A 12,983-nucleotide genomic window follows, 5' to 3' on the forward strand; every position below is an offset into this window, starting at 1 on the left:
GACCTCAGGTCAGCTGCGAGCAGGGTGATCCCGTCTGACCCCTGCAGGTCACTGTGATGACAGCCAGGGCATGTAGTGCTGGTGGTCTGTGTGTCCACCTGACTCCACCACACTGCACTTTACACTAACAATGGATTTTTGTGTTTTCCAATGTACATTTATTTGCACAGATTCCTATTCTAACAGTATGCCCCCTTGTATTCTGTGCTAAAATCTATTGTATACATAATAGACGGTGTACACCCTTAAATACCTGCGATGGTAGTTCTTCAGAGTGGACAACATTTGGAAATATGTGCACCTCGTTGCTGGCCAGGTGCATCTAAGCACATCTAATGTAATCATCATCAGTTATTTATATAGCGCCACTAATTCCGCAGCGCTGTACAGAGAACTCATTCACATGAGTCCCTGCCCCACTGGAGCTTACAGTCTAAATTCCCTATCATGTACAGAGAGACTAGGGTCAATTTGATAGCAGCCAGTTAACCTACCAGTATGTTTTTGGAGTGTGGGAGGAAACCGGAGCACCCGGAGGAAACCCACACAAACACGGGGAGAACACAACACAGATAAGGCCATGGTCGGGAATCAAACTCATGACCCCAGTGCTGTGAGGCAGAAGTGCTAACCACTAGGCCACTGTGCAGTTTAAACGGACAAAAACCCCTTCCACATAAACAGATAGGTTTTGGACCTCTATGTGTATGGCTTTTGGCCATCTATAGTGTGGAAACCTGCGTGCTGCAACTTCTGCCATCTTATTGTCTAGCTAGTCATCGTCTTTATCACACACATCCAATTACTAACTTTAAAAGTGGAATATATTGTCATTCCTACCATTACATCAGGTGCTTTCAACAAAAGACTTGAATCTAATTTGAACTTAACTTTTCAGTGCAAACACTCCATAGAGGCATTTCTTAACACTGGTGCAATAAGATTTTGATCACATCACAAACAATTAGAAAATGATCTGCACTTATATTTGGCAAAATATTATACAAGTTAACCCGTGCATGATACTCATGCATTCTAGTCAAATCAAGCTACTTAAGGTGTTAAAAAGGTTCTTGTCATGCATTTGGGCCATAGCCCAGGCCTCAACCACCAACCACTCCCCACTGTCACCCCCGGCAACCACCAACCACTCCCCACTGTCACTTCTCCTTCAAGAAATATATATATACTTTTTTAAAATCTTTATAAACACTTTTAACAATTAACAAATTAAAAACATCTTAGTATACCAAATTTAAGCCCTTTCTAAAAAAATTTTTACACACACACTAAGAATTTAGTAGGTCAGTGTATAACTCCGCCCAGCAGGTGGCGCTGCAGCTTGGTTTTATTTTTTTCACACACACACAGACAGACTAACACACGCCACTAGACATTTATATTATAGATAATGCTATTTTTTTATTTTTTTTATTTAACTACTTTTAAAATAAGATATTAGTTCGATGTATAGTCACTGATGTTTAATTTGTGTTTACATTCTAGTATTCGCTATTCACTTTTACTTTCGATTAGGCAGTCATTGTAAGAACTTTTATGCATTTAATTTGTGTTAAATGCATTGAATGGAGCCAGAAGCATTAGACAGAAACATGTCCCAACACTCTTAATGTGAGTATGCTGACATTGGCAACAATTGGTTCCATTGTCAGGTCTGTTTATATGTAATGTACTAGTAGTAAAATCATTAATAAAATGATGTACTTTAACGCCAGTGAGTATGAGGCTTAAGCAGGTCAACTGAGGCCAAAGTCCCACCCTATACTTAACTGTTACTAACTTTGATGAGCCCTTGTTGTGTGAGAAATGTCTCCTGCATTTGGGATTATATTAGGGATTTTATTAAAAATACTGTCTCTTTGTAGAAGTAAATATAAACCAATGTAGACAACAAAGATAGCATAAAAGAAATCTGTGTAATTATGCAAACAAGTTGTTCTATGCAGAATGTGAAACCATGTTTCTTTTTGACTTGTGCAAAGGAAAGCGGGTCCGTAGATTTCTACTATTCAAATTTTGGACATTTCTTGTCTCGCCTATTACAACCTCACTGGCCTTCCTGACTCACACAGTTTTGACCTTTAATCCAAACAGAATGCTGCGGCTAGGCTCATCTTCCTCTCCCACGCACCTCTTCCGCTTCTCCTCTGCATAAATCCCTTTATTGGATCTCTATTCATTTTGAGAATTCAGGTCAAGCCTTGCACTCACTTGCAAAAGCCCTTACCAACACTTCTTCCCCTCACCCAGGTCTGACCTTGTCTCAAGGTACATCCCTTCCTGGCCACACTGCTCCGCCTCTGTCTCAATTCACCTCTCATAACCGCCTCCCATGCTCGCCTCCAAGACTTTTGCCGTGCTGCCCCTAATCTTTGGAACTCCCTATTCCGCCTCACTGGACTCTCCCCCAACTTACAATCCTTCAAACACTCACTCAAAACTTGCTTTAGAAATTTGTAAGTGAAAGTATAAATTTAATGGATGCGGACCACATTATGCCAGTATAGTACTGGCAAGCTTAGTTCGCTCTGTGAATGATACATATTTAACTTGAAATAGTACATTGTATCTGAGAGCAGACTGTGTGTTAACCATAACCCTGCTCCTCTCCACTCGTACCCTTCTTCACAGTTAGATTAAAAATCTGTTTATACTTTTTGACCAGTATATTATATATGATTGAGTCTGAAAGTATATATACTGTTAAACTGGATACACATCTATGCCATTATACTTGAGATACAATGTCTCTAATGATTTCACCAACGATTAAAAGTCCAGACGAGCATGTCAAATTATGCGCACACACTTACATAATTTACCTTCAGACCTGTGCTCTTCATATGTCATAATCGTCTGCTGAAAACACATTGTTCCTTCGTTGATCATGATATTTAGGAAGTTTATAAACCCAAATCTAAGATGTGGTTTTGTAAGATAAAACATGATGGCGGAAGTGTGCACAATATCTGACCAAACTCTTGAATCGTTTGATCTGTGTGATAAATGCATAGGTGTTAAGTTAGTGTATGTGTTAAGTTAGTGTAGGATAAAATGAGATTGCCATGGTAACTGAAAAATATAACTCTGTGACCAAGTCATGTCCTCCTTTCACCCTCCACTTTGTTTTTTCTGTACGATGACTTGTAGAGACAGCTCCCTCGACAATTTATTTGGCAGGAACTGCTAAAAACTGATTTCTAGCGTTTCGTGTTCACAGCACAGAATTGTGAAATGCTGTAATATTAGAGAGAGCCACAGGTTGTGTGTGCTATTGGGGGGCACAGGTTGATGCAGTGGGCTGTAGGGGGGAAAGACAGCTGGGCGCGTGGCGCTGTGAGGAGGCTACAGCTGGGTGGCGCTGTGGGGAGGCTACAGCTGGGTGGCGCTGTGGGGAGGCTACAGCTGGGCGGCGCGTGGCGCTGTGGGGAGGCTACAGCTGGGCGGCGCGTGGCGCTGTGGGAAGGCTACAGCTGGGTGGCGCTGTGGGGAGGCTACAGCTGGGCGGCGCGTGGCGCTGTGGGGAGGCTACAGCTGGGCGGCGCGTGGCGCTGTGGGGAGGCTACATCTGGGTGGCGCTGTGGGGAGGCTACAGCTGGGTGGCGCGTGGCGCTGTGGGGAGGCTACAGCTGTGCGGCGCCTGGCGCTGTGGGGAGGCTACAGCTGGGCGGCCCGAGGCGCTGTGGGGAGGCTACAGCTGGGTGGCGCTGTGGGGAGGCTACAGCTGGGTGGCGCTGTGGGGAGGCTACAGCTGGGTGGCGCGTGGCGCTGTGGGGAGGCTACAGCTGGGCGGCGCCTGGCGCTGTGGGGAGGCTACAGCTGGGTGACCCGAGGCGCTGTGGGGAGGCTACAGCTGGGCGGCGCGTGGCGCTGTGGGGAGGCTACAGGCAGAAGGCATATGCTAATTGGAGGTCACAGGTTGGCACAGAGTGCTATTGGGGGTAAAATGTGTTATGAGGGCCACAGGTTAGTGTAGTGTGCTATGGGGGTAAGCACAGGTTAGTGTAGTGTGCTATGGGGGTAAGCACAGGTTAGTGCAGTGTAGAGAAAGAAAAGTGGCACCAATATTGTATCGTTAGCAAAACAACAACAAAGAATAATTTAGATTACATAGGAGGCTGAAGTATTTACTACACCAGATGAATACTTTAAAAATAGGGTATTTATTAACTGAGAATAAGAATATCAGTAAATACACTTTGTGTGCACACATTAATCGATTGCTAAAATAAAAAAAGCTATAAAACTAGTGCTATGGGGGGCCACAGGTGGGCATAGTGTACTCTTTGGGTACAGTGTGCTATGGGAGGCCTCACACAGGTGGGTACAGTGTGCTATGGGAGGCCTCACACAGGTGGGTACAGTGTGCTATGGGAGGCCTATTAAAGACTGGCACTATGCCAGGGTGAGGCCACATACAAGCGACTACAGTGCACTATTCCACAGATCTATGCAGTGTGCCAGATCAGGGCCACACAGACTTCCACAGTGTGCAGGCGGGGGCCGCACACAGACTTCCACAGTGTGCAGGCAGGGGCCGCACACAGGCAGGCACAGTGTGCCGGGGGGGTCAGATGCAAGCGGGTACACTGCTCTATTCCACCGGTTGGTGCAGTGTGCACGGGGTGATGCCACACACAGGTGTGCCAGGTGGTGGCTCCACACGCACAAGTGGGCCTGGTGTGCCAGGGGGGAGGGCCACACGCGCAGGCCAGGGAGAAGGCCACACACACATTTGGGCCCTGTGTGACGAGGAGAGGCCATATGTACATGTGAGCCAGGAGGGAGGCCACACGCACAGGTGGGCCCGGTAGGCAACAGGGGAGGACACAGAGGCAATCCCAGTGTGCCAGGGAGGGAGGCCACATGTACAAATGGACCCGGTGTACTATTGGGGGTACCATGTGTTGATTCATAGTGCTATTGGGGGGGGGCAGGCACATCCTGATAGACTATACAAATAACTTAAGGAGTTTAGCATTTAAAGTAGTTTAATACTGTGATGTATTAGGTATGTTTCCTTTTAATGTATTTGAATCCTTTAACACCTAAGACTTTCCAAATATTTATTATAAAATTACTGGCTTAACCTAATGGTCCCTAAATTGTGTTATCAATTTTTACAGGCCTGCTGTAAACAAACATTCTCGGTCATGGACAGCAGATGGCGCTATGTATTGTCAAAAAGTCTAGATCTTTTTTTCTTTATAAATTTGTCTTTTAATCAACTCTTCCCCATCACCTTAACTTATAATGTCATTGTTATGTATGTCTATTGTTATTATACTGTCATAGTTTTAGGCTCCATGTATTAAGTTCCCGCTCTTTCTCTATTCATGTTCTATAGCTTCTCATGCTTTCTTATTTTAATATGCTCACTTAGTTACTCTATCCATCCTCTTTTATAATCTCTTGTTTAGCTCACAGCTGCATCCCATTTTTTTTTCTTAGTTGCTATTATTAACCCCCCCTCCCCAATAGAGCATTCTTCCATTTTTCTCTTTCTTACACTCTTGCTGCCCCACATTGCTGTTTCTGCCTCTTTCTATACCTTGTTGCTTTATATACCATACATGCATTCACCTTAGTGCTTTAGTCACCCTCAGACTGAGGTCTATGTGACTGGCACAGAAACGTTTCGGTGCTGCTACATGCTCTGTCTTTGTGAATTGACAATGCCCATCCTGTTTTCCTGTTTTCGCAGCCTGGCTTCCATCCCTGCAGTGCGTCCGTCATGGCTCTAAAGCTGTCACTCGTCATAAAAAGGCCATACACTTCCAGAGGCAGAAGATTCTGGCACTTACAGAATACATTGCACCTAAACAAGCTATAGATGAGAAATGTGTGAAACCCAAGGCCAAAGCTGCTGACACTGACAAGGTAATGCTGAGAGTTGAGGTACACTGCCCAAAGAGCGCCACCGAAGCTGGCTTTGTGGACAAAAGCAGAGAAAAGGGACTAAATATAGAAAACCAGTGCATCTGCCCCCCAGGAGCTTATAGGATTGCTCCCGTATCTAACCCAGCAGAACTTCTGCTGTTGTTTAGGGTACAAAATGTATATACAAGTGTCTGCGTGCCTCTTAAAAACTGGAGATCTGGTGTATATTTTAATATATATTATACTCTATTTCTCATAGACCACACATTGTCCTTGTCTGATGAAAGCTTCATTAAAATTGTCCCGCCTACAGTGTGTGCACCGTCACTCACATTATAACAATACAGTTATATAAAAGGTTAATGGAATTGTGCCTTTAGAGGACTTTCGTGTATTTTGCTTGTCTACACCTTACTGCTACTTTTATGTGTATTTCTGTGTCTAGCTCTTCCTGTATTTCTATCATAAGGTAGAGCTGTTTTTTTTTTTTTACTGGCTGCATGTATCAACAATGGAGATAAACTGATGGCAGCAAATCACAGAAGGCAGAGGAGGAATGTGTGGAGGAAGGCATGTACAAGGCTAGAAATTTAAAGAACTTCCTGCAAAATATATTTTTGTAAAACAACCTCTCCCCTAAACTTGTCTCTGCGGGGTTCCCATGTCCAGTATCCCCACAGACTCTGTCATGCTCTCCATTCAGTGTTCTGGATACACTTGCACTGCTCTGTATTCAATGAGAGTTTGCCAGTGTTGATATCTGAAGAACTGACTTGTAGATGTAAGTTGGGGTGAGTACAGCGGGATTTCTGATATGGAAATCCATGGTTATACTAGTTGGGGAAGGAAAGGATGATTCCAAAAACATACTGGTAGGTTAATTGGCTGCTGACAAAATTAACCCTAGTCTGTGGATGTTAGGGAATTTAGACTGTAAGCTTCAAAGTAGTAGAGACTGATATGAGTGACATAAATATCTCTGTACAGCGCTGCGGAATTGGTGGCGTTATATGAATAAATGCTGATGATGATTTAAAAGAAAAAAAAAAAACAATTTTACTTGTTTAGTTCTTGTTTAAAGTAATATGAAGGTGGACGTTCCGTTTTAAACTGCTATGATGGAAAGTTAATTCTGGACAGAACAGCTGCAGGTTGCCCCCAAGCCACCTGTTTGCTACCACAAAGTAAGATGATATAAATCCTGGTCAGTTACATAATGTATAACTAGCTCAAGCAACTGAGCTGAAACATTGTAAGATAACAGTAGTGCAAGTTTGCTAGCTGGCTTCTCAACCATATCCAAATAAAAATATGTTTTTGTGTCAACTGACAAAATGCTTATAGCATCTTCTCTCTTTTTATGGTAAAACCTCCAGTATTTATTTAGAGATGCTGTATCTTGAAGTGCATAGGCCGGACAGGTTATTTTCATTACAGGGGGCATGCGCAGTATCTGTTTACACACATGCCAATAGCTGGACATTTATAATCTAATGCCAGCCTAAAACACATGCCAAAACTACCCCAATATTATTATAACTGGTGTTCTGGCGCGGGTGGCATTATAAATTGTGTGACGTATAATGTAATTAATGCATTTTATTGCACGTTTTTGCAAGGATACACCTTAATATCAATTTCTGTAAGATTACTTCTGTCAATTAACAGTTATTTTAAAATAAATGCAGACATTTTGCTTTGTGCACAATCCCAGATCACAACATGCAACAGATTCACAGAACCAGCGACATTACAGTGTAGATGATTCCTAGTTTACCAATTGAGTTGTGTTTGAACAAATGTTGCATATACAGAAGTTGAGTTTAAAATTAATATGAAAAGACATTATCTAATTTTTAGGGCTGGTCTGAGGCGGAAGCAGACTATGCACCTGCCACCCTTATGTATATAGACAGAGCGCCCTACTTCTAAGACACCAAACACATCACTCTGGCATAGGAATAGGATGTACACTGGACTATGGGCTCTGTATCGTACACTGGCCTCTAGGCGGGGAGCTCTGTATCGTACACTGGTCTCTAGGGGGGGAGCTCTGTATCGTACACTGGTCTCTAGGCGGGGAGCTCTGTATCGTACACTGGTCTCTAGTCGGGGTGCTCTGTATTGTACACTAGCCTCTAGGCGGGGAGCTCTGTATCGTACACTGGTCTCTAGGCGGGGAGCTCTGTATTGTACACTGGTCTCTAGGCGGGGAGCTCTGTATCGTACACTGGTCTCTAGGCGGGGTGCTCTGTATTGTACACTGGCCTCTAGGCGGGGAGCTCTGTATCGTACACTGACCTCTAGGAGGGGAGCTCTGTATCGTACACTGGCCTCTAGGAGGGGAGCTCTGTATCGTACACTGACCTCTAGGCGGGGAGCTCTGTATCGTACACTGGTCTCTAGGCGGGGAGCTCTGTATCGTACACTGGTCTCTAGGCGGGGAGCTCTGTATCGTACACTGGACTCTAGGCGGGGTGCTCTGTATTGTACACTGGCCTCCAGGCGGGGAGCTCTGTATCGTACACTGGTCTCTAGGCGGGGAGCTCTGTATCGTACACTGGACTCTAGGCGGGGAGCTCTGTATCGTACACTGGCCTCCAGGCGGGGAGCTCTGTATCGTACACTGGTCTCTAGGGGGGGAGCTCTGTATCGTACACTGGTCTCTAGGCGGGGAGCTCTGTATCGTACACTGGTCTCTAGTCGTTGTGCTCTGTATTGTACACTAGCCTCTAGGCGGGGAGCTCTGTATCGTACACTGGTCTCTAGGCGGGGAGCTCTGTATCGTACACTGGTCTCTAGGCGGGGAGCTCTGTATCGTACACTGGTCTCTAGGCGGGGAGCTCTGTATCGTACACTGGTCTCTAGGCGGGGTGCTCTGTATTGTACACTGGCCTCTAGGCGGGGAGCTCTGTATCGTACACTGACCTCTAGGCGGGGAGCTCTGTATCGTACACTGGTCTTTAGGCGGGGAGCTCTGTATCGTACACTGGTCTCTAGGTGGGGTGCTCTGTATTGTACACTGGCCTCTAGGAGGGGAGCTCTGTATCGTACACTGACCTCTAGGCGGGGAGCTCTGTATCGTACACTGGTCTCTAGGCGGGGAGCTCTGTATCGTACACTGGTCTCTAGGCGGGGAGCTCTGTATCGTACACTGGTCTCTAGGCGGGGAGCTCTGTATCGTACACTGGACTCTAGGCGGGGTGCTCTGTATTGTACACTGGCCTCTAGGCGGGGAGCTCTGTATCGTACACTGGCCTCTAGGCGGGGAGCTCTGTATCGTACACTGGCCTCTAGGCGGGGAGCTCTGTATCGTACACTGGCCTCTAGGCCGGGAGCTCTGTATCGTACACTGGTCTCTAGGCGGGGAGCTCTGTATCGTACACTGGTCTCTAGGCGGAGAGCTCTGTATCGTACACTGGCCTCTAGGCGGGGTGCTCTGTATCGTACACTGGCCTCTAGGCGGGGTGCTCTGTATCGTACACTGGCCTCTAGGCGGGGAGCTCTGTATCGTACACTGGTCTCTAGGCGGGGAGCTCTGTATCGTACACTGGCCTCTAGGCGGGGTGCTCTGTATCGTACACTGGCCTCTAGGCGGGGTGCTCTGTATCGTACACTGGCCTCTAGACGGGGAGCTCTATATTGTACACTGGCCTCTAGACGGGGAGCTCTATATTGTACACTGGCCTCTAGGCGGGGAGCTCTGTATCGTACACTGGTCTCTAGGCGGGGAGCTCTGTATCGTACACTGGTCTCTAGGCGGGGAGCTCTGTATCGTACACTGGTCTCTAGACGGGGTGCTCTGTATCGTACACTGGTCTCTAGACGGGGAGCTCTGTATCGTACACTGGTCTCTAGGCGGGGAGCTCTGTATCGTACACTGGTCTCTAGGCGGGGGGCTCTGTATCGTACACTGGCCTCTAGGCGGGGGGCTCTGTATCGTACACTGGCCTCTAGGCGGGGGGCTCTGTATCGTACACTGGCCTCTAGGCGGGGGGCTCTGTATCGTACACTGGCCTCTAGGCGGGGGGCTCTGTATCGTACACTGGCCTCTAGGCGGGGGGCTCTGTATCGTACACTGGCCTCTAGGCGGGGGGCTCTGTATCGTACACTGGTCTCTAGACGGGGAGCTCTGTATCGTACACTGGCCTCTAGACGGGGAGCTCTGTATCGTACACTGGCCTCTAGGCGGGGAGCTCTGTATTGTACACTGGTCTCTAGGCAGGGAGCTCTGTATCGTACACTGGCCTCTAGGCGGGGGGCTCTGTATTGTACACTGGTCTCTAGACGGGGAGCTCTGTATCGTACACTGGTCTCTAGGCGGGGGGCTCTGTATCGTACACTGGTCTCTAGACGGGGAGCTCTGTATCGTACACTGGCCTCTAGACGGGGAGCTCTGTATCGTACACTGGCCTCTAGGCGGGGAGCTCTATATTGTACACTGGTCTCTAGGCAGGGAGCTCTGTATCGTACACTGGCCTCTAGGCGGGGAGCTCTGTATCGTACACTGGTCTCTAGGCGGGGGGCTCTGTATTGTACACTGGTCTCTAGACGGGGAGCTCTGTATCGTACACTGGTCTCTAGACGGGGAGCTCTGTATCGTACACTGGCCTCTAGACGGGGAGCTCTATATTGTACACTGGCCTCTAGGCGGGGGGCTCTATATTTTAAACAAGAATGGGCTCTGCATAGAATCCCTATTCTAATATATTGTATTGGACATGACATTGTGATCCCAGGCCCAGCATATTGTAACGGCACAGTTTGGTTCAGTTTGTACTGGCACAGTTAGATACAATATGTAATAATAATGAACAGAGTAGTGGATGGGGCTCTGTCGCACCTGGATGGGAGTTTGCCTTAAACAGCTTGTCCTGACACTGGTTTCAATTGTATTCATATAACTAATGGAAGTTCTTGTCCGTTTCAGGAAAACCTATTTGAGAGGTTTCTGTGTTCTCAGCTAGAGGCTGTTCTCCGGGATAGTAAAATGGTGGCCGTGTTTCAGCGCAATTCACTTGCAGCTGATGAGTTTCTACTTCTCAGACACAGACTCTGCAAGCATGAGATCTACATTAAGGTCTTTCCTAACCAGGTACTGATGCTAGAAACAATACTTCATTGAAAGACAGAGAGACCATCTGAGGGATTACTGAACAACCAATCCGCTTTCTTTTTTGTTTCCAGGTCATAAGAAAAATTCTGGCACAGTCCCACCTCCAGGCCATGCTGCCACTATTCATTGGACAGACCTTCCTAGTAGTAAGTCACCACGCCAAGGCCAAGGAGATGTTACAGACTGTACGGAATGTGCCACAGATAGTACTACTAGGTAAATATCTTGTTCTTGAAGGGCGGGGGAAGGGGCTCATGTACTCAAATATAGGTAGTATGGGGTTACAGGGACTATAACCTCAAACATGTTCTGTGCTTATTTGCACCTAGTACAGGGATGTTGTATGTATTCCCATTGTGCAGGCTCTTTGTCTGCTCTGTCATATTTTCTGTTCTTCCTGAACTTGTCCTTCAATAGTGTCACACTATGTCCCCTGCCAGTAGGTCAGGCCTCTAAGGAATTACCGGTATATTGCAAGAGGATGGCAAAAGTATTCTTGCCCCTCAATGATATTAACAGGAGGTATCATGGTGAAGAGAAGACAATGGCAAATATACAGAATTATGGGGTCTGCAAGTTTTACTAATCTCATGATAGAAACTAGGTAGCGTCCTATAACAATAATATAACAATAATATTGTTTATATGTTTGCCTATTACAATTCATATTAGACAAATACAAAAGGAATCTAAAATAGGGTTCAAGTGCCTCTACTAAGTACCGGTGTCACATTGTGGATTTGTTCTTCTCCCCAGGAACCTGTATTGAGAATAGACTGCTGAGCAAACAGGGAGTTGTGAATTATTCCAGACTGCCCAGCAAGGAGATATTGCAGGGTCAGCTTGTAGGAGCCTTGACAGTGATGACCTCACAAACTTCAAATCTGCTGACGCATCATTCTGCACGTCTATGCAACTTGCTAGAGCAACATAGCAAGGAAGAAGTCAAGAGTTCATGAAAAAGCCCAATGTAGGATTGGCTATAAGAAATAGGATTGTAATAATAAATGTAATAAAACATTGTGTAATGAAAAAGCTGTGTATAAAATATTTTATTAACATGACCATAGAGGACATGGGATGCAATGTTAACCCCTAACTAGAATGTGCTGTAATATACAAATGGCATCAGCTACAGTACCCCAGCTCTGTGGTCACTGTGTCATTCGCTCCAGTGTCCTGATTTTACAGCTGCAATACAAGGCTTGTGTGAATAATGGTCACAGTGTCTTTAATGTGTGTTATTGGCTGTAAAAGCCGCAGAATGGCATGTCTGTGTCTCTGTCGCACGTGTCAGGGGATCCATCTGATCTGTAAGGTGACAGTCTCCTTCGTTTGCTGTCCTCTACATAGATTGTTGGTTCTCCCCAGTGGTTGGATTCTTCCTCTTTTCCTCTGTTATCGAAAAAGGGATGAAACCAGCTTGAGGGTGTAGGACTTGGTTTGGGGTGGTACTGTGCTGGTCCTGCCCAGGGTGAGCCCAGGGTATCTGCATAATATGCAAGTGGAGGCGGCTGTGGATAACACTTCATTGAATAGGCTGCAGCCATTTTGCCTGTTGTGTCATAAGGGGTGTAGTCTCGATGTGGAGCAATACTTGGTGAGGATAAGTACCAAGGCGGTGGTTCTTTCTGTTCCACTGAGTAGAGACGGGTGGTCTGCAGAGGGTCCTGCAAGAAGGTTGGTGGGTAACGGACTGGTGGTGATGGGGTTAGACGTTCTCCAGACGACTGGACACAAAGTCTTCAAAAAGAATAAAAGAGGCTACAATAACTTTATCAATCAATACTTAGCATTACAATTAGGAGCACACACAGTAATAAAACAAGATTGTGTATTACAGATAGAGAGGTAAGAGGGCCCTGCTTACAATCTATAGTATATAAAGACCAATGTCCATGAGATAAACCCTCTTCTTGTGGACCTGTCAAGCAAATGGATAAAACACAGCAACACTCTCAATGTG

The 12,983-nt window shown here is 46.1% G+C and overlaps 2 protein-coding genes across 2 annotated transcripts in view; one reads left to right on the top strand and one right to left on the bottom strand.

The window, feature by feature from the left end:
• MRPL10 (mitochondrial ribosomal protein L10) overlaps positions 1 to 12,052 on the top strand; it is a 12,231-nt gene extending 179 nt beyond the window's left edge. Inside the window, exons 2-5 of the mRNA XM_075177018.1 lie at positions 5,726 to 5,901; positions 10,832 to 10,996; positions 11,089 to 11,233; positions 11,774 to 12,052. Of these exons, the coding sequence (XP_075033119.1) occupies positions 5,726 to 5,901; positions 10,832 to 10,996; positions 11,089 to 11,233; positions 11,774 to 11,976 (689 nt within the window). The 3' untranslated portion in view covers positions 11,977 to 12,052. The remainder of the gene's footprint in view (positions 1 to 5,725; positions 5,902 to 10,831; positions 10,997 to 11,088; positions 11,234 to 11,773) is intronic.
• The window catches only part of TBX21 (T-box transcription factor 21), a 17,340-nt gene continuing 16,394 nt past the window's right edge, over positions 12,038 to 12,983 (bottom strand). Inside the window, exon 6 of the mRNA XM_075177010.1 lies at positions 12,038 to 12,760. Coding sequence (XP_075033111.1) covers positions 12,259 to 12,760 — 502 coding nt within the window. The 3' untranslated portion in view covers positions 12,038 to 12,258. The remainder of the gene's footprint in view (positions 12,761 to 12,983) is intronic.

The sequence above is a fragment of the Mixophyes fleayi genome, chromosome 6, assembly GCF_038048845.1.
Source record: "Mixophyes fleayi isolate aMixFle1 chromosome 6, aMixFle1.hap1, whole genome shotgun sequence".
NCBI lineage: Eukaryota > Metazoa > Chordata > Amphibia > Anura > Limnodynastidae > Mixophyes > Mixophyes fleayi.